This window comes from Ranitomeya variabilis, chromosome 6 (assembly GCF_051348905.1).
Source record: "Ranitomeya variabilis isolate aRanVar5 chromosome 6, aRanVar5.hap1, whole genome shotgun sequence".
NCBI lineage: Eukaryota > Metazoa > Chordata > Amphibia > Anura > Dendrobatidae > Ranitomeya > Ranitomeya variabilis.
In genome coordinates, this window is record NC_135237.1 from 406729385 (window position 1) to 406751060 (window position 21676).

Sequence of the window (21676 nt, forward strand, 5' to 3'; positions counted from 1 at the left end):
TAGAAATCACCCAATTCTAACACCAACCCTAACCCGAACACACCCCTAACCCTAATCTTAATGCTAGCCACACCTGTAACTCGAACATGCCCCTAACTGTAATCCCAACCCTAACCCCAACACACCCCTAACCCTAATCCCAACCATAACCCTAATCCCAACCATAACCACACCCCTGACCTCGACACACCCCTAACCCTAATCCCAACCGTACATGTAATCCTAACCCTAACTTTAGCCCTAACCCTAATGAGAAAATAGAAATACATTTTATTTTATTTTTCCTAAGAGGGTGATGAAGGGGTGGTTTGATTTACTATTTATAGCGGGTTGTTTCGCAGCTGTCAAACTAAAAGACGCTTTTTATTGCAAAAAAATAGTTTTTGCATCACCACATTTTGAGAGCTATAATTTTTCCATATTTTGGCCCACAGAGTCGTGTGAGGTCTTGTTTTTTGTGGGACGAGTTAACGTTTTTATTGTTTCCATTTTAAGGCACATGACATTTTTTGATCGCTTTTTATTATAATTTTTGGGAGGCAGAATGATGAAAAAACAGCAATTCATGAATTTCTTTGGGGGGGGCGGCGTTTATACAGTTCTGCGTGTGGTAAAATTGATAAAGCAGTTTTATTCTTCGGGTCAGTACGATTACGGCAAAACCTCATTTATATTGTTTTTTATGTTTTGGTGCTTTTATACAATAAAAACTATTTTATATTAAAAATAATTATTTTGGCATCGCTTTATTCTGAGGGCTATAACTTATTTTTTTGCTCATGACACTGTATGGGGGCTCGTTAATTGCAAGACAACATGACGTTTTCAGGGGTACCATGTTTATTTATATTCGTCTTTTTGATTGCGTGTTATTCCACTTTTTGTTCGGCGGTATGATAAAGCATTGTTTTTTGCCTCATTTTTTATTTTATTTTTTTACAGTGTTCACTGAAGGGGTTATCTAGTGGGACAGTTTTATACGTCGGGTCTTTACGGACACGGTGATAAATATGTGGTACTATTGTTTTTTTTATTTACATAAAGAAATGTATTTTTGTGGAAAAATATTTTTTTCTTTATTTTGGAATTTTAAAAAGTATATATTTACACATGTTAATTTTATTTTTTACTTTTTTACATTGTCACAGGGTGAGACATCACTATATAGAGTCAGATCGCTGATCTGACACTTTGCACAGCACTGTGTCAGATCAGCGATCTGACAGGCAGTGCAGGAGGCTTGCCGATGCCTCTCAGCAGGCACTGACAAGCCACCTCACCACAGTACCCAGAAGGACCCCACGGCCATCTTGGATCCGGAGGCCTGCAGGGAGGAGACCCTCGGAACGCTGCGATCACATCGCGTTGTTCTGAGGGTTTCAGGGAAGCACGCAGGGAGCCCCCTCCCTGCGTGATGCTTCCCTATGCCACCGGAACGCTGCGATCTTGTTTGATCGCAGTGTTCTGGGGGTTAAAGTGCCAGGAGCGGTCCGTGACCAGCCCTGGCACATAGTGCCGGATGTCAGTTGTGATAAGCAGCTGACACCCGGCCACAATCCCCCTGTGGGCGCGGCTAATCGCGTATGATGTACTATACCGTCCATGGGAATTAAGTCCCAGGTCATATGGACAGGATAGTACGTCCGATGGCAGAAAGGGGTTAAGGGGAACCTGAATCATGGGCAGCGTGAATCAGATCCAGGCTGCATCATTGCACCCATGTATGTTTTATTCTAAAACGCTGCCGAATTTAAAGAGAAAACATGCTTCTAAAAGCAAGTTAGGACTATGTATCTCACATGACTAGTCCAAGGCTGTTCCTCACCAAGCACTACTAAACCAACACATCTTTCTCTATACACATAGATAACTGCCTTGGATGATTCATTCAAAACGAATAGTCACCAGCTGGCTTTTCAAAGCAAAACCATACAGCTGTGTTAACACATCCAATGTCTGCCTCCTGCTGATAGCATTTCAGGCAACATGAATGTCAGATTCCTTTTCACAAAATCTGGGAAACATGTGAATTTAATATTGTGCACCATAAAAGCCAGTGCAATGACACACTAACAGGAGCCAAAGAGACTTCGCCCTCACCTACAGTGCTGTGCAAATTACCGTATATACTCGAGTATAAGCCGAGATTTTCAGCCCACTTTTTTGGGCTGAAAGTCCCCCTCTCGGCTTATACTCGAATCATACCCAGGGGCCAGCTAGGGAGGGGGAGCGGGGGCTGCCTAAAAATACTCACCTAGTCCAGGCGCGGTCCCTGCAGGTCCCTGGCTTCCCCGGCGCCGGCAGCAGCAGCTTCTTCCTGTACTGAGCGGTCACATGGTACCGCTCATTATGGCAATGAATATGCGGCTCCACCTCCCATAGAGGTGGAGCCGCATATTCATTACTGTGTATTGAGCGGTAACGGTGACCGCTTAGTACAGGATGAAGCTGCGGCGTCGGGGGAAGCAGGGACTGCACAGCGCCAGGACCAGGTGAGTATATGGGAGGGGAGCGCTGAGCTGCGCGATAATCACCTTTCCTCGTTCCGGGCGCCGCTCTGTCTCCAGCAGTGACGCTCAGGTCAGAGGGCGCGATGACGTGGTTAGTGCGCGCCCTCTGCTGAACGTCAGTGCTGAGCATGGAGTGGCGCCGGAACGAGGTGCACTGCAGGTGACTATTGAAAGTGCCGGGGGCCTGAGCGACGGAGAGGTGAGTATGTGATTTTTTTTTTTTATCGCAGCAAATGGGGCAAGTGTCTGCATGGAGCATCTATGGGGCCATAATGTTTGCGCAGCACTATATGGGGCCATAAAGTTTGCGCAGCACTATATATGGGGCCATAAAGTTTGCGCAGCACTATATATGGGGCCATAAAGTTTGCGCAGCACTATATATGGGGCCATAAAGTTTGCGCAGCACTATATATGGGGCCATAAAGTTTGCGCAGCACTATATATGGGGCCATAAAGTTTGCGCAGCACAATATATGGGGCCATAAAGTTTGCGCAGCACTATATATGGGACCATAAAGTTTGCGCAGCACTATATATGGGGCCATAAAGTTAGCGCAGCACTATATATGGGGCCATAAAGTTAGCGCAGCACTATATATGGGGCCATAAAGTTTGCGCAGCACTATATATGGGGCCATAAAGTTTGCGCAGCACTATATATGGGGCCATAAAGTTTGCGCAGCACTATATGGTCCATAAAGTTTGCGCAGCACTATATGGGGCCATGAAGTTTGCGCAGCACTATATGGGGCCATAAAGTTTGCGCAGCACTATATGGGGCCATAAAGTTTGCGCAGCACTATATGGGGCCATAATGTTTGCGCAGCACTATATGGGGCCAAAATGTTTGCGCAGCACTATATGGGGCCATAATGTTTGCGCAGCACTATATGGGGCCATAATGTTTGCGCAGCACTATATGGGGCCATAATGTTTGCGCAGCACTATATGGGGCCATAATGTTTGCGCAGCACTATATGGGGCCATGTTTGTGCAGCACTATATGGGGCCATAATGTTTGTGCAGCACTATATGGGGCCACAATGTTGGTGCAGCACTATTTGGAGCCATGTTTGTGCAGCACTGTATGGGGGCCATAACGTTTGTGCAGCACTATATGGGGCAAGTGTCTGTATGGGGCCATAATTAACGTTTGTAGGGCACTACGGTATATGGGGCAAGTGTCTGTATGGAGCATCTTATAGGGCCATAATCAGCATTTGTGCAGCATTATATTGGGCAAATGTGTCTATGGAGCATCTTATGGGGCCTTTATTAACCTTTATGCAGGATTATATGGGGCATATTCTAATATGGAACATCTTATGGGGCCATCATAAACTGCATGGAGCATTATATGGGGCTCCTGATTCAATATGGATATTCAAAAACACTTAACCTACTGATGTCTCAATTTTACTTTTATTGGTATCTATTTTTACTTTTGACATTTACCGGTAGCTGCTGCATTTTCCACCCTAGGCTTATACTCGAGTCATTAAGTTTTCCCAGTTTTTTTGTGGCAAAATTAGGGGGGTCAGCTTATACCCAGGTCAGCTTATACGCGAGTATATACGGTAATTGGTACAAAGCAAAAAAATAAAATGTTCTAATGCACTGTTTCATACTAATTCTGAAAATTACCTTTTCCCACTGGCTAGTTGACCAAGATTTATTAATTATATATTAAAACTGGTTTGAATCACTGACTGGAAACCAACTTACAATTTTGCTTAAAAAATGCTTTGTCCCAATTAATTTACACAGCACTGTTCATGTGTTACCATTATATTACATTAATAAAACAAGCAAGCAAAAGGAAGACGCTGAAGGAACAAAGACAGTTTAATTCATATTTCATAATTTAGTACGGTTGACTTCTTCCAAAGACACTGCTGATAGCAAAATATTCTGAGCATTACATTTTATATACAACATTAAAGAGGATCACTATGAATCAAGGAACAGTCCAAAATTTTACAGCACCCCATGAAAGACTGATGCAATTTTGCACTAAATTTAAGCAAAACCCCACATGGAACCCTAGGGATGAGAACAAATCATAAAACCAAATTGTGCATATGACAGTATTCCTGAAAGAAATGGAAATACGTAAATCAGAACAATACATATTTATATAAGATAAAGTCTTCCATTACTCTGTGAAATGAATTCTCCTTTAGGGTATGATAGTAAGACCAGAAATTCTAGTCTGGAGTATATCAGGGCTGCAAGTAGGTTATTTACACTAAGAAGTCACATGGATAAAACCAGTCCAGGTTCAAGCAGCAATGCTTCCTTTTAGGTGGTTCAATGCAACAAATATCATTCTTTCTTGCTACGTGAACGCATTTTCATAGTCACTGATCAATGAACTGGAGTGATTAACTCTGCCCAAAACATCTAAGGCGCAATCCACCTGAATGGTCGCTAGAGCACCTACAACTCCAAAGCGCATGATTTTAAGTGGTCTGCAGTGGCGTACAAGACTTTCTTCCAAAAGTAAAGATGGATGGATTCCTTATCACACAGTGTTTAAGGAGGTATACTTCTTACAGTACATAGACTTCTATTATGTCGTGGTGTCTTCATTACGTGCTGGCCAAATATACAACAAAGCACTCTGTTGCATTGTCTTGGGACCCACAATTATGCTCCTCAATTCAATCACGCCCCATCAGCTTGACCAAATGGTGGGGGAGAGATATGCCAAAATAGGCATCCAACAGGTCCCCAATCATAGGGAAGTTAAGAGAATCAGAATTAGCTGGAATGAATAAAAACAAACAAGCAAACAAAACACAAGTTGGCTGTCATCCTAAAACATGAAAAGGTCAACAAATCCCATAAAAATGTAGAAAGAAATACCTAAGCACGGCCAGCTTTCCAATAGTGAGACATTAAAATCCGTCACACCCTTTGTTAAGGGTCAGAAAAATAATTTATTTTCCCCTCTATTAAGATGCAAATTTGGCTCCACCGAAAATACACAATTTCAGGCACTAAATTAATGTAAGGATGGAAGATAATTTCACAAACAAGGGTTATTTAAAGTAAAATAAAAAAAAATAAAAAAAAAACAATTTACAAAAAATGAAAAATTCTTCCTAAAAAAAAAAAATCAAAGAATTCCTCTTACTTGGAAGACTACATGCTCGCCTGCCATAAAATACAGATGACTATAGATATTGCACTAACATTAGGTGAAATGAAGAGAAAAAAAATTCTCAAAAAGAATAGCACAATATAACTAAGGGCTTACTAAGTGCCTAATGGACTAGTGGTCAACCTAAAACATTGTTGGAGCTTCAGGTGAAGGTTCCTTGGGAATAGACAGCTACACGGTACAAGGGGACCGATGATTCAATGGAGCTGGGATTACAAATAAATGGTTAGTCTCCAAGAAGCAGCAGGCTGGGCTCATCTACTTCAACTAATTAAGTCTTTATGTTACCCTCTGAGGTCTTCAAATCCTATATTCTACATTCTCTGTCTATACACTGCCCAGTTACATAAAGAAAAGTGCAAGTCTGGGAGACCGAGCATGTACAAGGGATCATCAAAACACACCTTGGGTACAAAGGGCCACAATGAGAGCTTTAAAGGGCCACTCGCCCCTGATTTTCCAGTCCATCAACCAGAGGCCCAATAAAAAGACTTATGTTACTGAGGATAGCCTTAGCCAATGGCATTTATAACAGTCAAAACTATACAGTAGATAAAGAGCCCCCAATGTATGGGATGTCAAAATGTAAAATTCTTCAAACTGATTAAATAATTGCAAATCGATTTCAACTCTGCTGAACAAATGTAGCTTAGACAATAACTGCTGTAGAGAATATCCATTACGCAGCCTAGCACGGTCCATTTGCAAATAATCTGAAAGAGATAGTTTACAGGTAAATGTACATGGAAGGGTAAAAAGGACCAGGTTTAAGCGTTCATGTTCACTACTGTTTAGGATTCACTGCAATTCCCCGCAGACTACTTTACTACACATTTCTTAATAGGATACACAAGGCGAAGGGGAAACAGCCAGACGAAAAGGGAATCGAAGGCACATAACCCACACAATAAGAAAAGTCAGAATTAGGCCAAGATATTTCTCAATAATAAGCAGCCTGTGTAGTTATAAATGAAGAACACTGGATTAGACAGAGGTAAGAACGTGTTGTAGTGTTCAGAAGTGGTGATGTCCTGTCTTCATTGAACATGTGCGCTGATAAAAATACAAAAATCAGTGAGAAGAAATCATTTTACCGTATGAGAAATAATGCAGCCATTCTCAGAATATAGTAAAAATATAAAATACCGGTACATACAATTTTCAGTATATAGAAGACGGATTAGACTAGTAGTGGGATCCTAAGAAAGACTAACAGCGAGCTCAGACAGTGTGGCTGGGTACGTAACCGAACTTTACTCACTTTGACAGACAGTGGTCAATGGCTACACAATGGGCAATGGCTACTGTGAGTGGGCAGCATTACAGGCATGTGGCCAACTGAAGCGTTCGCTCTCCAATAAGGCAGCCATCACAAGGGGAGATCCCTTTCAATAAAGAAACCGATGTGCGCTATATGTATATGGTGTCTTGCCTCTCAGACAGTATGTGTACCTCCTACACTACGGCTGGACAAAGCTTATACGTGAGCCATCTCCGTGAAATCAGACTTCAGTGAGCTTTTTCAAAGTCATGCATATTTTCAATATCAAAGGTGTTTTTCCAATATTTAGAATGGGTCAATAGGTTCCATAACATGGGTATAACCATTGGGACTGCCACAAAACTAGATAGATAGATAGATAGATAGATAGATAGATAGATAGATAGATAGATAGATAGATAGATAGATAGATAGATAGATAGTTTCCCATTTGCAGTGGAGAGATGCTTGTATGGGCAATCCTGGTTATACTGTACGGCAGATATGGAAAGAGCTGAGCATGCCAAGTAACACTCAGAAAGTGCCTAATTGGTCAGTTCATCTCCACAAATTGGGAACATGGGTCCCTAATGTTCAGTTTATGCTTGGACCCCCACCAATAAAGCATATATGGCATTTTCATATGCCGTACTATGAAAAAACAAAAGTGACAATGAAAGATGTGCCATGATCCATGTGGCTTACATATATTGCCAAAATCCCCCGGTTATCTTGTGGGAGTAACCCACGGAGAATAAGTTCCTGTACTTCAGCTCTTCACAAGCTTTCAATCACCTATAGAGGACACCAGTTCTTACATGTGCCAAAAACCAGCAAAATACACTGAACTTTGAGAATGTTTTGTATCACACACAAGGAAATGCTATCCAGCAGGAAAAGGAACTTTCTGATTTTTTTTTATTATTTTGTTCCATTGTTGATATGGCAAATGGAGACAAAAGAAAAATCTGCCTCACTCAGAATTTAAACTGCCGTCACATAAACAAGGCAAAAGAAAGGATTTAGGATTTAGCATTTACATTGAAGACACCATCCCATGTTACCTCGATCTTATACCTGAATTAGAATAGCAATCTAAGGAAACCATGTTGCAAAAAAGTGAACAGATAAAATTTAAAACAATTAAAATAACATACAAAACAGGATGTTTCAACTTATTAAAACCACAAACATCGTCTTGATTAAACTTCTCTCCCACAGAGGACTGAATGTGTGACAAGAGTCTTGAGGCTGACATATGAACACGCACTTTCGTCCCATCGCCAAACAGTTTGTGTTTTCTTTATTATTTTTTTTTTTCATGTTAACTGTGAGACAGATGATGCCCATGGGCTGCTGTACATAGAATTATATATGGCAGCTCAACAACTTTCTGGCTGGGAAGGGAGAAAAAAAAAAAAAGGGGGGGGGGGGGGAAGAAAAAAAAAAATAGCACTTCATGCCTTAATTTACAAGATGAATTTTCCTAAAAAGAAACCAATGAAAATTGCTGCAATAACGACAAGAAGTGATGGGATGGGGTTGCCTTGTTCTTTCAGCATTCCTCTGCCCTTCCTCCTCTCCTCCTGAGAAAAAAACAAAAAAAACAAAATCAATTCCTAGTGGAAAACACTTAAGATTTTCGATGCAAAACCAGTGCAGAGATACCACACATGAACCAAGTGACTACATAAGTCAATGGAAACCAATAGACGCCAGTGGTATCCACTACATAAGTGTGTGGTGTACCAGTTATGCAAGCCAAGTACTATAACCAAGCTGAATACAATTACTACTAGGTACTGCCACTACATATTTTTACGTTTATTACCATATATACTCGAGCATAAGCCGAGATTTTCAGCCCCCAAAAAATGGGCTGAAAGTGCCCCTCTCGGCTTATACTCGAGCCATGGAAGGCGGGGGGGGGGGGGGGGGGGGTGTCGGTGGGTGAGGGGGTGCGACACCTGTCAAATACTCACCTGCTCCCCTGTTCAGTGGTCACTGGTACCACTCATTAAAGTAATGAATATGGACTCCACTCCCATAGGGGTGGAGCTGCATATTCATTACTGTAATGAGCGGTGCCACGTGACCGCTCACTACAGGAAGGAGGTGCCGCTCCCGGAGACATGGGACATGCAGGGACCACATCAGGAGCGCCGGGAGCAGGTGAGTATGTCATATTCACCTTTCCGCGTTCCACCGCCCCCAGTCTTCCGTATCCTCTGCAGTGGCTGTTCAGGTCAGAGGGCGCGATGACGTATTAGTGTGCGCGCCGCCCTCTGCCTAAACAGTCAGTGCGGAGACGAGACGCTGAGGAGCAGAGGGCAGCGACGAGAGGTGAGTATGTAATTTTTTTTTAGTGCAGCAGCATTACATGTGACACAATGCTATATGGAGAGTCTATGGGGCCAGGACTGCATGGAGCCTTATATGAGGCATCTATGGGGCCATAAAGAACTGCATGGAGCATTATATGGGGCATCTATGGGGCCATAAAGAACTGCATGGAGCATTATATGGGGCATCTATGGGGCCATAAAGAACTGAATGGAACATTATATGGGGCATCTATGGGGCCATAAAGAACTGAATGGAACATTATATGGGGCATCTATGGGGCCATAAAGAACTGCATGGAGCATTATATGGGGCATCTATGGGGCCATAAAGAACTGCATGGAGCATTATATGGGGCATCTATGGGGCCATAAAGAACTGCATGCAGCATTATATGGGGCATCTATGGGGCCATAAAGAACTGCATGGAGCATTATATGGGGCATCTTTGGGGCCATAAAGAACTGCATGGAGCATTATATGGGGCCATAAAGAACTGCATGCAGCATTATATGGGGCATCTATGGGGCCATAAAGAACTGCATGGAGCATTATATGGGGCATATTTGTATATGGAGCATCTTATGGGGCCAAAATGAACTGTATGGAGCATTATATGGGGCTCCTGATTCAATATGGATATTCAAAAACACAACCTACTGATGTCTCAATTAATTTTACTTTTATTGGTATCTATTTTTATTTTTGACATTTACCGGTAGCTGCTGCATTTTCCACCCTAGGCTTATACTCGAGTCAATAAGTTTTCCCAGTTTTTTGTTGCAAAATTAGGGGGGGTCGGCTTATACTCGGATCGGCTTATTCTCGAGTATATACGGTACATAGATTTGTTTTTATCAACATTCTCCTGATTTCTCTTTAGTGTGTATACAGTTATATGAAAAAGTTTGGGCACCCCTATTAATCTTAAGCTTAATGTTTTATAAAAATTGTTTGGTTTTTTTTGCAACAGCTATTTCAGTTTCATATATCTTATAACTGTTGGACACGCAGTCAAAGCAAAAGGTGGCTACTTTGAAGAACCTAGAATATAAGACACAATTTCAGTTGTTTCACACTTTTTTGTTAAGTATATAATTCCACATGTGTTAATTCATAGTTTTGATGCCATCAGTGTGAATGTACAATTTTCATAGTCATGAAAATACAGAAAAATCTTTAAATATACACACACACACACACACACTATAACTATATATACATATATACATACATACACACATACACGTGAGCGCGCATACAGATTCGATAGATCGGTAGATTGCATGGCACATATCGAAGATAAAATAAAAAAAATGTGATTTTAACCCCTTAGTGACGGAGCCAAATTTTTGAAATCTGACCAATGTCACTTTATGTGGTAATAACTCTGGAACAATTCAACATATCCCAGTGATTTTGAGATTGTTTTTTCACTCCACATTATACTTTATGATAATGGTAAATTTAGGTCGATATGTTTTGTGTTTATTTATAAAAACTATCAGAAATTTGAGAAAAATGTTAAAAAATTAGCAATTTTCTAACTTTGAATCCCTTTAATCCAGATAGTCAAACCATAGCAAAACATTAATGAATATAATTTCCCACATGTTTGGTTTACATCAGCACCGTTTTTAATGTGTTTTTTTTATTTTGTTAGCATTTTAGGAGGTTTAAAAATGTAGCAGTAATTTTTCATTTTTTCAAGGAAATGTACATAATTTATTTTATTTAGGGACCTATCCATGTCTGAAGTGACTTTAGGGGTCCCATATATTGGGAAACCCCCAAAGTTATACCATTTTCAAAACAGCACCCCCTGACATATTGAAAACTGCTGTAAGGTAGTATATTAACCCTTCAGGTGCTTTTCAGGAATTAATGCAAAGTGGCATAACAGAAATGAAAATGTGTATTTTTACCACCTAAATGCCGCTAACTTCTGAACAGGTTGCAACAGCCAACAGACTCTAAGGCCACTATTTGGTCATGAATTGCCATGACAAACATCAGGACCACACAATCATGATCTGAGGGCACCAATCGGGATAAAGAGGAAGCCCCCACACTCTGTTAACCCTTTATAATGATGTAGTCACTATTGACAGCAGCATCTAAGGGGTTAAACAGATTTGTACGGTGCAAACACTGATCGTGGCTGATGCACCAATTTGTCAGCTATAGTGGATAGCCGACAGCTGCTGGATTGTCACCTGTATGGGGAGGCTATTCTCTTATATCTCAGGTCAGGTAAAAGACGTATTGGCTGTCATTAAGGGGTTAAAACGCCCCCCCCCCCCCCCCAAAAAAAAAAACAAAACAACAACTGAGACTAAAGCCATCTACTATATAATTGTCTAAGGGGTACTTCCGTCTTTCTGTCTGTCTGTCACGGATATTCATTGGTCGCGTCCTCTGTCTTTCATGGAATCCAAGTCGCTGTTTGGTCGTGGCAAAACAGCCACGACCAATCAGCGACGGGCACAGTCTGGCGGAAAAATGGGAGCTCCTTCCTCCCCGCAGTCAGTGCCTGCTCCGTACTCCCCTCCAGTCAGCGCTCACACAGGGTTAATGGCAGCGGTAACGGACCGCGTTATGCCGCGGTGTAATGCACTCCGTTACCGCTGCTATTAACCCTGTGTGACCAACTTTTTACTATTCATGCTGCCTATGCAGCATGAATAGTAAAACTATTAATGTTAAAAATAATTTAAAAAAAATAAAAAATCGTTATATACCCACCGTCCGTCGGCCCCCGGATCGACAACAGGCCTTTCCCGCTCGCGACGTGGGCTGCGCAATATACTATGTGGGCTGCGCAATATACTATGTGGGCTGTGCTATACACTACGCATACATATTCTAGAATACCCGATGCGTTAGAATCGGGCCACCATCTAGTAGACTATATTAGCATAGAGACAACACAAGATCACTTCTGCTTGCGCTCAATGAGCATTCAAAAATTATTCACATCAAGAGGAAGAAACCGTGATCCGAGCCAAGCAACTGGGAAATTTGGACATATCTGTACAGATTTTTATCCTCTGGATGTTAACTATTTTACCATTTGCTGAAACTAAAAAAACTAATAATTAGAGCTGAAAAATAATATACCTTGCATAAGTAATATTTTATCATACAAGTAAAGTTTTCGTCATCCCAACATGAAAAATAACTTTAAGGAGGACTTGTCACCACATGAAATGTAGCCAGATTATCCGCTTATTTTATTTCTGCAGCTTCAATCAGTATGCCATATTTTGTTATTTTGCAAGTACACCAGAAATATGAGCTTTTTTAGTTTCTTTCCTCGAAGAGGGTAAGGCTTACTGAATTCTCTGGTGGCACGTCTGTAGGATGTTCTGCCTCAATTACTGTGTGCAACGCCCTCTTGATAAAAGGCAAAAATTAAAAATTAAAGCACACATCTCTCTTGAACATCATGTATATTTTTCCGAGACCATTATATATGTATAACCACTGTGTATATAGTGTTTTGTCTAGTGTGCCCTTAAAACGATCAACATATATAATTTAACCTAACCTTACATACCCCCAGGGGCTGCAAAACGTCACATTGGTACAAGTGGGGAGACCTTACCACGTGATCCCGCTAATATTATTGTCAGGCGGGGTGGCAAGGTGTAGATCCTTGACATGTGGTCCCAGCGGTGGGATACAGTGTGATCTCTCTGGTGTCATCCTTCACAACTTCTAACAAATAAGGGATTCTCCAAGCAGTGACAGACATTGTTTCTGAGTAGACCCAGCTGTGAGATCCTAACACTGTAATAGTACAATTGTGCCAGAAATTTCAACAATTCGACTTTAAATGATGCCAAACATTTCTACAAATCAAAAAGATGGAGTTAAGGCTGAGTCACACATAATGATATCGTTGCAAGATCACGCTTTTGGTGACGTAGCAACGATCCCGCTAACGATCTCGTTATGTGTGACAGCGACCAACGATCAGGCCCCTGCTGGGAGATCGTTGGTCGATGGGAATGATCAGGACCTTTTTTTGGTCGCTGATCACCCGCTGTCATCGCTGGATCAGCGTGTGACGCCGATCCAGCGATGTGTTCACTTGTAACCAGGGTAAATATCGGGTTACTAAGCGCAGGGCCGCGCTTAGTAACCCGATCGCGCTTAGTAACCCGATATTTACCCTGGTTACCATTGTAAAAGTTAAAAAAAAAACAGTACATACTCACATTCTGATGTCTGTCACGTCCCCCGGCGTCCACAGGGTTAAAACTGCTTTCGGCAGGAGCGCTGTTAATATGCACGCGCTGCTGCCGAGAGCTTCCCTGCACTGACTGTCAGCGCCGGAAGTAAGGCAGAGCACAGCGGTGACGTCACCTCTTACTGCCGGCGCTGAGACATTCAGTGCAGGGAAGCTCTCGGCAGCAGCGCGTGCACTGTTTTTTTTTTGGTTGTTTTTTTTTTTTTTTAACTTTTACAATGGTAACCAGGGTAAATATCGGGTTACTAAGCGCGGCCCTGCACTTAGTAACCCGATATTTACCCTGGTTACCCGGGTGCTGCAGGGGGACTTCAGCATCGTTGAAGACAGTTTCAACTATGCCGAAGTCGTTCCCCTGATCGTTGGTCGCTGGAGAGAGCTGTCTGTGTGACAGCTCCCCAGCGACCACACAACGACTTACCAACGATCACGGCCAGGTCGTATCGCTGGTCGTGATCATTGGTAAGTCGTTTAGTGTAACTGTACCTTTACTTACCTGTAACGGGATTTCTCAGAGCCCATGTCAGCACAATGGAAAGAGGGGATCCGCCCTTCAGATAAAAGGGCGGTATCTCTCCCCCATCAGTTGGTTTACAGAGCATCGGAGGGCCTCCAGGTTAATGACAACAAAAAAATATGTACTTTATCATATTGCTTATCAGAAAAAGCACCATGCCTATACATAAACACTACGAACAATAAAACGTGCTCACCACACACGTGATGGGAGGGAATAAGCGGGTGCTGTCATGGGCTCTAAGAAATCCAGTTACCGGTAAGTAACTCCGCCTTTCTCTATCCCCCATGACAGCACCACAGAGAGAATTACAGAGATTTGTAACTTAGGGAGGGACCACAGCCTGAAGAACCCTTCTTCCAAAGGTTAAGTCAGACGAAGAGGCTAGGTCCAGCCAATAGTGCCTAAAAAAAGGTAGAAGGTGATGACCAGGTGGTCGCCTTACAGATTTGCTCTATCAATACCTCCGACCTTTCTGCCCAGGAGGTTGCCATTGCTCTTCTGGAATGAGCTTTCAGCCTTTCTGGGACCACATTCCCACTGGATGAGTAAGCCAAGGCTATCGCATCTCTTATCCATCTTGCTGTGGTACTCTTGGAGGCCTTGAGTCCCTTTCTAGGTCCCTGAAAACATACAAAGAGATCCTTCCTTCCTATACCTCTGGGTGGACTCTAGGTACTGAACCAGACATCTCCTCACGTCTAAGGTGTGAAATTTTTCTTCTTCCCTATTCTTAGGGTTTGAGCAAAAGGAAGGAAGGACTACCTCCTGAGACCTATGGAACCAAGATGCATCCTTTGCTAAGTAGGCCGGGTCAGGTTTTAGAGTAACCCCATTACCAAGAATCTTTGTGAAGGGAGGTTCTGCAGATAAGGCTTGAATATCACTTACTCTCCGGCTGACGTTAGAGCCATGAGGAGAGCAGTCTCTAATGATATTTTAAGAGTGATTGACTCTATAGGCTCAAATGGTGGACGTGTTAGAACCAGATTTAGATCCCAAGATGGTAGCTTTCTGCTGACTATCGGTCTAGACCTTGCGGCGGCTCTGATAAAACGTGCTACCCACGGGTTGCCCGCTACATCCTGATTATATGATGCTCCTAGGGCTGCTACTTGTACCTTTAAGGTGCTTACTGCCAGGCCACGTTCAACTCCCTTAAGAACTCAAAGATCTTGGTAATTGGAACCCCATCCTGAACCCTTACACCTGAAGTAGACAGGAATTTTTTCCAGGTCTTGCCATAGGCTTTTGTAGTGAAGGTTTTAGTGTAGATACTAATTTTGCTGAAAAACCTCTTTTCTTCAACAGCACCCCTCCAAATTCCATGCTGTTAAATGAAGGTTCGCTAGCTAAGGGTGGAACACTGGTCCCTGAGACAGAAGGTCCGGGAGTTCCGGAAGAACCCAAGGATCAGTGTTGATAACATCCTCAGCCAGGAGAACCAAATTTTTTTGGGCTAGAAGGGAGCTATTAATATTAGCCTTGATCTGTCCTCCCTGACCTTCCGTAGGACTGCAGGGATGAGCATAGTTGGGAGAAAGGTATATGCTAGACTGTGTCCAAGGGATCATGAAAGCTTCTATGGCCTGAGGGTTCCCCCTCGGGGTCTAGAGAACAAAATGCTTCCACCTTTCTGTTGTTGATATTGGCAAACAGGTCTATGATTGGGTCCCCCACATTCCCACAATCTGCTCGAAAACGGATTGCTTTAAGACCCATTCGCTCTGTCTCAATTGAGTGCGGCTCAAAGTCTGCCTTCTGATCTTCTACTCCCCGAATATGTAATGCAGAAAGGAATAGAAGATTGTTCTCCGCTAACGTGAAGATCTTGGAAGTAGTGTCTATCAGGGCTCGGGATCTGGTTCCCTCTTGATGATTTAGGTAGGCTACCACCACCCGATTGTCCGAGAATACCTGAACATGTAGAATGTGTAGGAAATCTGATAGATCATGACCCACTGCCTAAAGTAATTTCTGGTTTCAATATGCCTCTAGGTCCCATCGTCTCCATACCCGCTAAGTGACCCTGTTGCCCAGGTGAGCTCCCCACCCCGTAGGGCTTGCGTCGGTGGTAACTACTCGAGATATCTGTTACCCAGGGGGATTCCTTTGGACAGGTTGTTGGTGTCCCTGCACCAAACTAGGAAATGAATAGAAGTTAAATTTAGAGACATGTTGCCCGCTAAGTGACCCTTTAATGTAGCCTAGTTTTTTTTAGTATGTACCACTGGAGATCCCTTGTGTGGAGTTGTGCCCACTGAACTGCTGGTAAACAGGCGGAAAGGGAACCCAGTAGCAACATTGCCTTTCTCAATGTCATGGAGGGGTTTACCAAGGTCTTTGACACTAGATCTATGATTTTTCCTTTTTTTCTGAGTGGGAGGCGGCACTCCTGTTCTCGGCAGTCCAATATTAACCCCAGGAATTCCTGAACTGTTTGGCTCTAGCCTTGACTTTTTGAGGTTTAGAAGCCAGCCCAGATTCACAAGGGTATTCATTACTCTGTCCCGCTGCTCTCTGCAGTGTTGGGCCGAGTTGCTAGGTATCAGAAAATCTTCCAGATAGGGGACTATCAAAATGTCCTATTCCCTCAGATGAGCGATCATTTCCACTACTAATTTGGTAAATGAGCAGGGAACTATCAATATTCCGAAGGGGAGGGCTTTGTATTGAAATTGTCTTATCTCCCCTTTTATGGAGACATAATAGTCTGAGGAATTTCGGTGACTGTGAATGGGGTCGTGGTAGTAAGCGTCGCTAACATCCAAGACCGTCATAAAACAGTTCGGAAACAGTATTTTTATGGTCAATTTTATTGACTCCGTCTTTAATTTTTTATTTCTCACATAGCCATTTAGTTTCCGCAAGTTTATGACTGCCTGGAATGACCCGTCTGGCTTGGACACTAGGAATAACGGGGAGTAGAATCCCTTCCCCCTTTCCTGAGGTGGCACTTCCTGAAGAACTGATTTGTCTACCAGGCCCATTACATTGCATTCTAGGGTCTCTTGATCTTGGAGAGAAGGCCTCATGGAAGTCACTACCATAGTGTTGAGGAGGGAGGGAAAGTCTATCCGCCAGGAAAGCCGCTTCACCTCTTATCATGGGAATGGATTTCAGAACTTTTTCAGTACCCCATCCCGCGGCTGTTTCTCCAACTGTTCCACCCATATCATTAGGGATCTGGAGGTACACGTAGCTGCTATGGCTGGTCTAAAATTTCCCACTGCCGATTCCCAAGCCCCTTTAAAGGAAGGTGTCAGCTTGTTTATCCAAGGGGTCTTTTAATGTTTCCATATCCTTTGAAGGGTAGGGTAAAGTTTTTAGAGGCTTTGGCCACCGCGACATCAAGTTTAGGGGCTTTATCCCATGATGTTGAAGCCTCTTCCTCAAAGTGGTACTTTCTTTTAAGGGAAGGTACCAACGAAATTTTCCTGTTCGGCTTTTCCCAGTCTTTCTTAATTAAGGTCTGAATGTTTTCGTTTAAGGCCTCTTTCACACTTGCGTCGGTACGGGTCCGTCGCTATGCGTCGAGCCGACGTACCGACGCACGTTGTGAAATTGTGTCACGACGTGGACAGCGGATGCAGTTTTTCAACACATCCGCTGCCCAGTGTAAAGTCCGGGGAGGAGGGGGCGGAGTTCCTGCCGAGCATGAGCGGTCGGAAATGGCGGATCAGACGTACGAAAAAACGTTCACTTGAACGTCGCGATCCGTCGGCAATACAAGTCAATGGGCAAAAAAAACGCATCCTGCAAGCACCTTTGCAGGATCCGTTTTTTGCCCAAAAAGACATATTGCGACGGAGCAGCCACGACGCAAGTTTGAAAGAGGCCTAAAGGAGAAACTTTACGCCTCTTTTGGCCTAATCCCCCAAACATTATGTCCTGAAGCATTTCATCGGGACGAGAGTCCAGCACGCCCATCGTAGATCTTACTGCCTTTACCAGTGTATCTACCTCATCTAGGGCAAAGCAGTGTTTCCCCCCCCCTTTCGTCATCCGAGGATGAGGAGGAGGAGTCTGGCATATCTGAGCCCCTGCACCAGGAGCTAGAGGAATCGGACTGGGAGCATATTACAGTTTCCTTCCTCTTGACCTTATCCCCCCTTCCTGAGGGACCTAAACGAACTCTCGACCTCCGTTGTGATCATGGATCTCAGATCGGAGGCAAAGTCTGGAGTTTCCTCGCAGAGCACTAGTCCTATACAAGCGCTGCAAAGCTTCTTATCCCAGGATACGGGCAAGGCTTTTTCACACATGGGGCAACACCTGTGCTTCATTTTTCCCAATCTCTTACTTCCCTAATAAAAAGGAAGAGAAGGGACCCCAGTTACAATGGTGAACATTCACGAAGATCACTCACCAATCGGATGCAGCTGCAGGTACCGGTTCTGGAGGAGGGGTAGGATCCTGCAAAAGGCGTTTCGGAGATGGTGACCGATTCATCACGCCAGAATTCCTACTGCGTTGTGTGGAGTGGCTGCAATAATAATAATGGAACCAGGAGCACTATTATGCAAAGATAATCAAAGGAGGTGGACCGACCACTCCGCTTGTCAGCAGAGGAACGCTTTTTCTGCAAATCTGTCTGCCGACGCTGCTGGTGGAGGTGCTGGTGCTGCTGGAGTTTGTGGTCACGGTCCTTCATGGTTATTCACAGGGGACTACCTGCAACACTTTTCTTTAGTCGCAGACTTTTAAAATCTGCCGCAGTGCCCATATCGCTTCCGGCCCCTCCCCCTCCGTGGCTACGTCACTCGGGGAGAGTTTTCCTCTGTGCATGCGCCCGCCGGGAACCAGGAAGGCCAGCTTCTGGGGCGGCAGCCATCTTGCTCCACCTCTAGGGTGCTCTCTACCGCGCATGCCCCTCCCCGAACCCAAAAGTCCTTCTTCACTTCTGGAGCGGCAGCCTTTTTGCTGCACCATCAGGGCACACATTATCAGTGTGTTCACCTGCAGGGAACCCGGAAGCCACTGCGTCCTCTCCAGAGCGACGGCCACACTTCCCCTGCTCACCCTGCAGACACCTCGGTCCCAGCGGTGGCGGCTTCAGGCACCGCACCAGCCGAGGCAGGGGCCTCCACGCTGCCAGAACCCGGAAAGGTCAGCCCTGGATTAACCGGATCTTCAGACAATGTCTTCATTCAGGTACCACAAAAAAACTGAAGGTTCCCTGTCAGGGACAGGAAACCAACTGATGCGGGGGGAGAGGTACCACTCTTATCTGTATGTTCCCTGACCCTGAAGGGCGGATCCCGACACCCGAGGGACACCGGACCTTAATAAAGCATCAGCACCATATAGTCTAGGGCAGAGTTTCTCAAATCCCAGTCCTCACAGCCCACAACAAATCATGATTTCCTTAATTATTCCATCACCTATGCAATACTATCAAGATATCAGAAATCGACACGTTCTCTCACCTCTGCAATACTAAGGAAATTTTGAAAAATTGGTGTTTGGGGCCGTGAGGACTGGAGTTTGGGAAACACTGATCTAGGGCTAACTTGTAACTGGTAGCGTAAGGCTGCATTCACAAGCGACGGTCATGCAGTGGTTTCCTGCAAGCTTAAGTGGTTGCGCAGGGAAACCCTAAAAAGAGCCATCTCAAAGACTGCTAATTGCTCGTACTCCAGAAATACATTGCTTTTATATTAGTTCAGTATCCGGTTGAAGCTAAAACCTGATACATCTGGTCTTCCCTAAAGGAAAGAACAAGCAGAAAAATGCAAAACACATGACAGGAAAGCGAGAGTGAAGCGGCCGCTGATTTGCTGAGGGATTGCATGACAATCTCATGCGAGTCCCAGGAGACCAGGAGCTAACTTCGATGGAATGGACCCAGCCCCAGAGGCTGTTCAGACAGCCTTTATTTTACATGGGCAAAAGAAAGAGAAGGCGTTGTCAGTAGTGGACAACCCTCTTTAAAGTCTGTAAACCCCCTTTAAAGTCTACACCCACCAGCTCAGAGAGGACTGAATTTGTGACAGTCTTGGCAGCTACTTCTGTATAGTTATCTGAAGTCACAGACATGCTTCAATGATATTTTGGAAGAAAGATAACTTTCAAACATATTAACAAGTTAGAAAAGTAAAAATAGTATCTCACTTTCAGCATCTGATTATCATCTGACAGCTTTATCATCTCAGACTGAAGTCTCTTACACTCCTCCATGAGCTTCCGTGTTTCAGTGTCATCCATTGAAGCACTACCCTTACTAGGCAGACAAGTAAACAATTTTGCTGATTCATGTGTCTAGATCAAATAAAAACAAAAAAATTATATAACACTATACAAAACAGGCAGAAGGCGAATATAAGCATAGAGGTCAATGCTCGCTAATATTAAAATGCTATCTTACCGCCTTCTCGTGTTCATGTGGCATATCAAACACACATTTTAATTTAGAATCCATTAGATCATCAGGTTTCGCTTCTTTCCACTGCAATGAACAAACAGATAATACAGTTTTACAAACCACTACTGGCAACCCCAGTCACATCAACCACATCTGGTTATCGAATGGCGATACACAGCTTCACAGTTCTGACAATACATATGTTGTGTCTTACCTTTATCAGAAAAAACGTCACAAGAATTTCAAAGATAAAAATTATCTAACATGCGCCATGTACTGGTCGCATGTACAGTCAGCTAATCAATAGCGATCTAACCACTGATACCATGCCAGTCTAACAAAATGGAAAGCGGAAAAGCAGTCCCAAGCAAAGTCACAGCATAAGGTTTATTGTCAAGTTCTTAAATGGGTAAAATTAAGCAACTTTGCAATTTACCTATTAAAAATCTTCTCAAGTCTCGAGAATGAAGGGGATTTTTAGTTTTATAGTGTACTGCTCGCTGTCTAATTACCAGTCGGTTACCTAGGTAAGGAGCACACACTGCTTGCAGGCTCTATTCTTTAGAGCGAGGATGTGCCACACACAGCCCTTGATAGCTTTCTGTACGGCCCCTCAATTACATGGTCACACACATGCCTGACAGTGTCTTGTACTTGCTCATATGTGTTTTTCATGTTGACAGTGACAGTGCCTCACGTGAATGAGTAACTATTACACTGGGTCTACCACTCAACAGCAATTCACTGAAAAGTCGAACAAAAAGGTGTGAAACTAGCCTGCAACTGGCTGTTTGTTGCAAATAAAATTTCCAAGTTGCACATAAGTTGCACACAAATTGCTTGGAATCCATTAACTTCTTTTGTGGACTATGAATGAGAGGGAAGAGGACCTCTATTCCTCTGGAAAGGCCCAAATTGGAATTCACATTTATTATGGGCAGCACGGTGGCTCAGTGGATAGCACTGCATCGCTAGAGTCCTGTTCAAATCTGATCAAGGACAACATCTGCAAAGAGTTTGAATGTTCTCCCCGTGTTTGCATGGGTTTCCTCCCGGTACTCCGGTTTCCTCCCACATTCCTAAGACATACTGATAGGGAATTTAGATCGTGAGCCCCATTGGGGACAGTGATGATAATGTGTGCAAAACTGTAAAGCGCTGCGGAATATGTTAGCGCTAAACAAAAAGATTATTATTTATTATTATTATTAAATATTGTGTGATATTTTATTGCGGCTAAGGCTTCTTTCACACTAG

General features: G+C 43.4%; 1 protein-coding gene across 1 annotated transcript in view; it reads right to left on the reverse strand.

Annotated features, from left to right (window-relative positions):
* Nucleotides 1-4340: 4340 nt before the first annotated feature.
* VAPA (VAMP associated protein A) overlaps nt 4341-21676 on the reverse strand; it is a 63860-nt gene continuing 46524 nt past the window's right edge. Inside the window, exons 4-6 of the mRNA XM_077270192.1 lie at nt 20423-20503; nt 20170-20316; nt 4341-8526 (exon numbers count right to left, since the gene is read on the reverse strand). Of these exons, the coding sequence (XP_077126307.1) occupies nt 8410-8526; nt 20170-20316; nt 20423-20503 (345 nt within the window). The 3' untranslated portion in view covers nt 4341-8409. The remainder of the gene's footprint in view (nt 8527-20169; nt 20317-20422; nt 20504-21676) is intronic.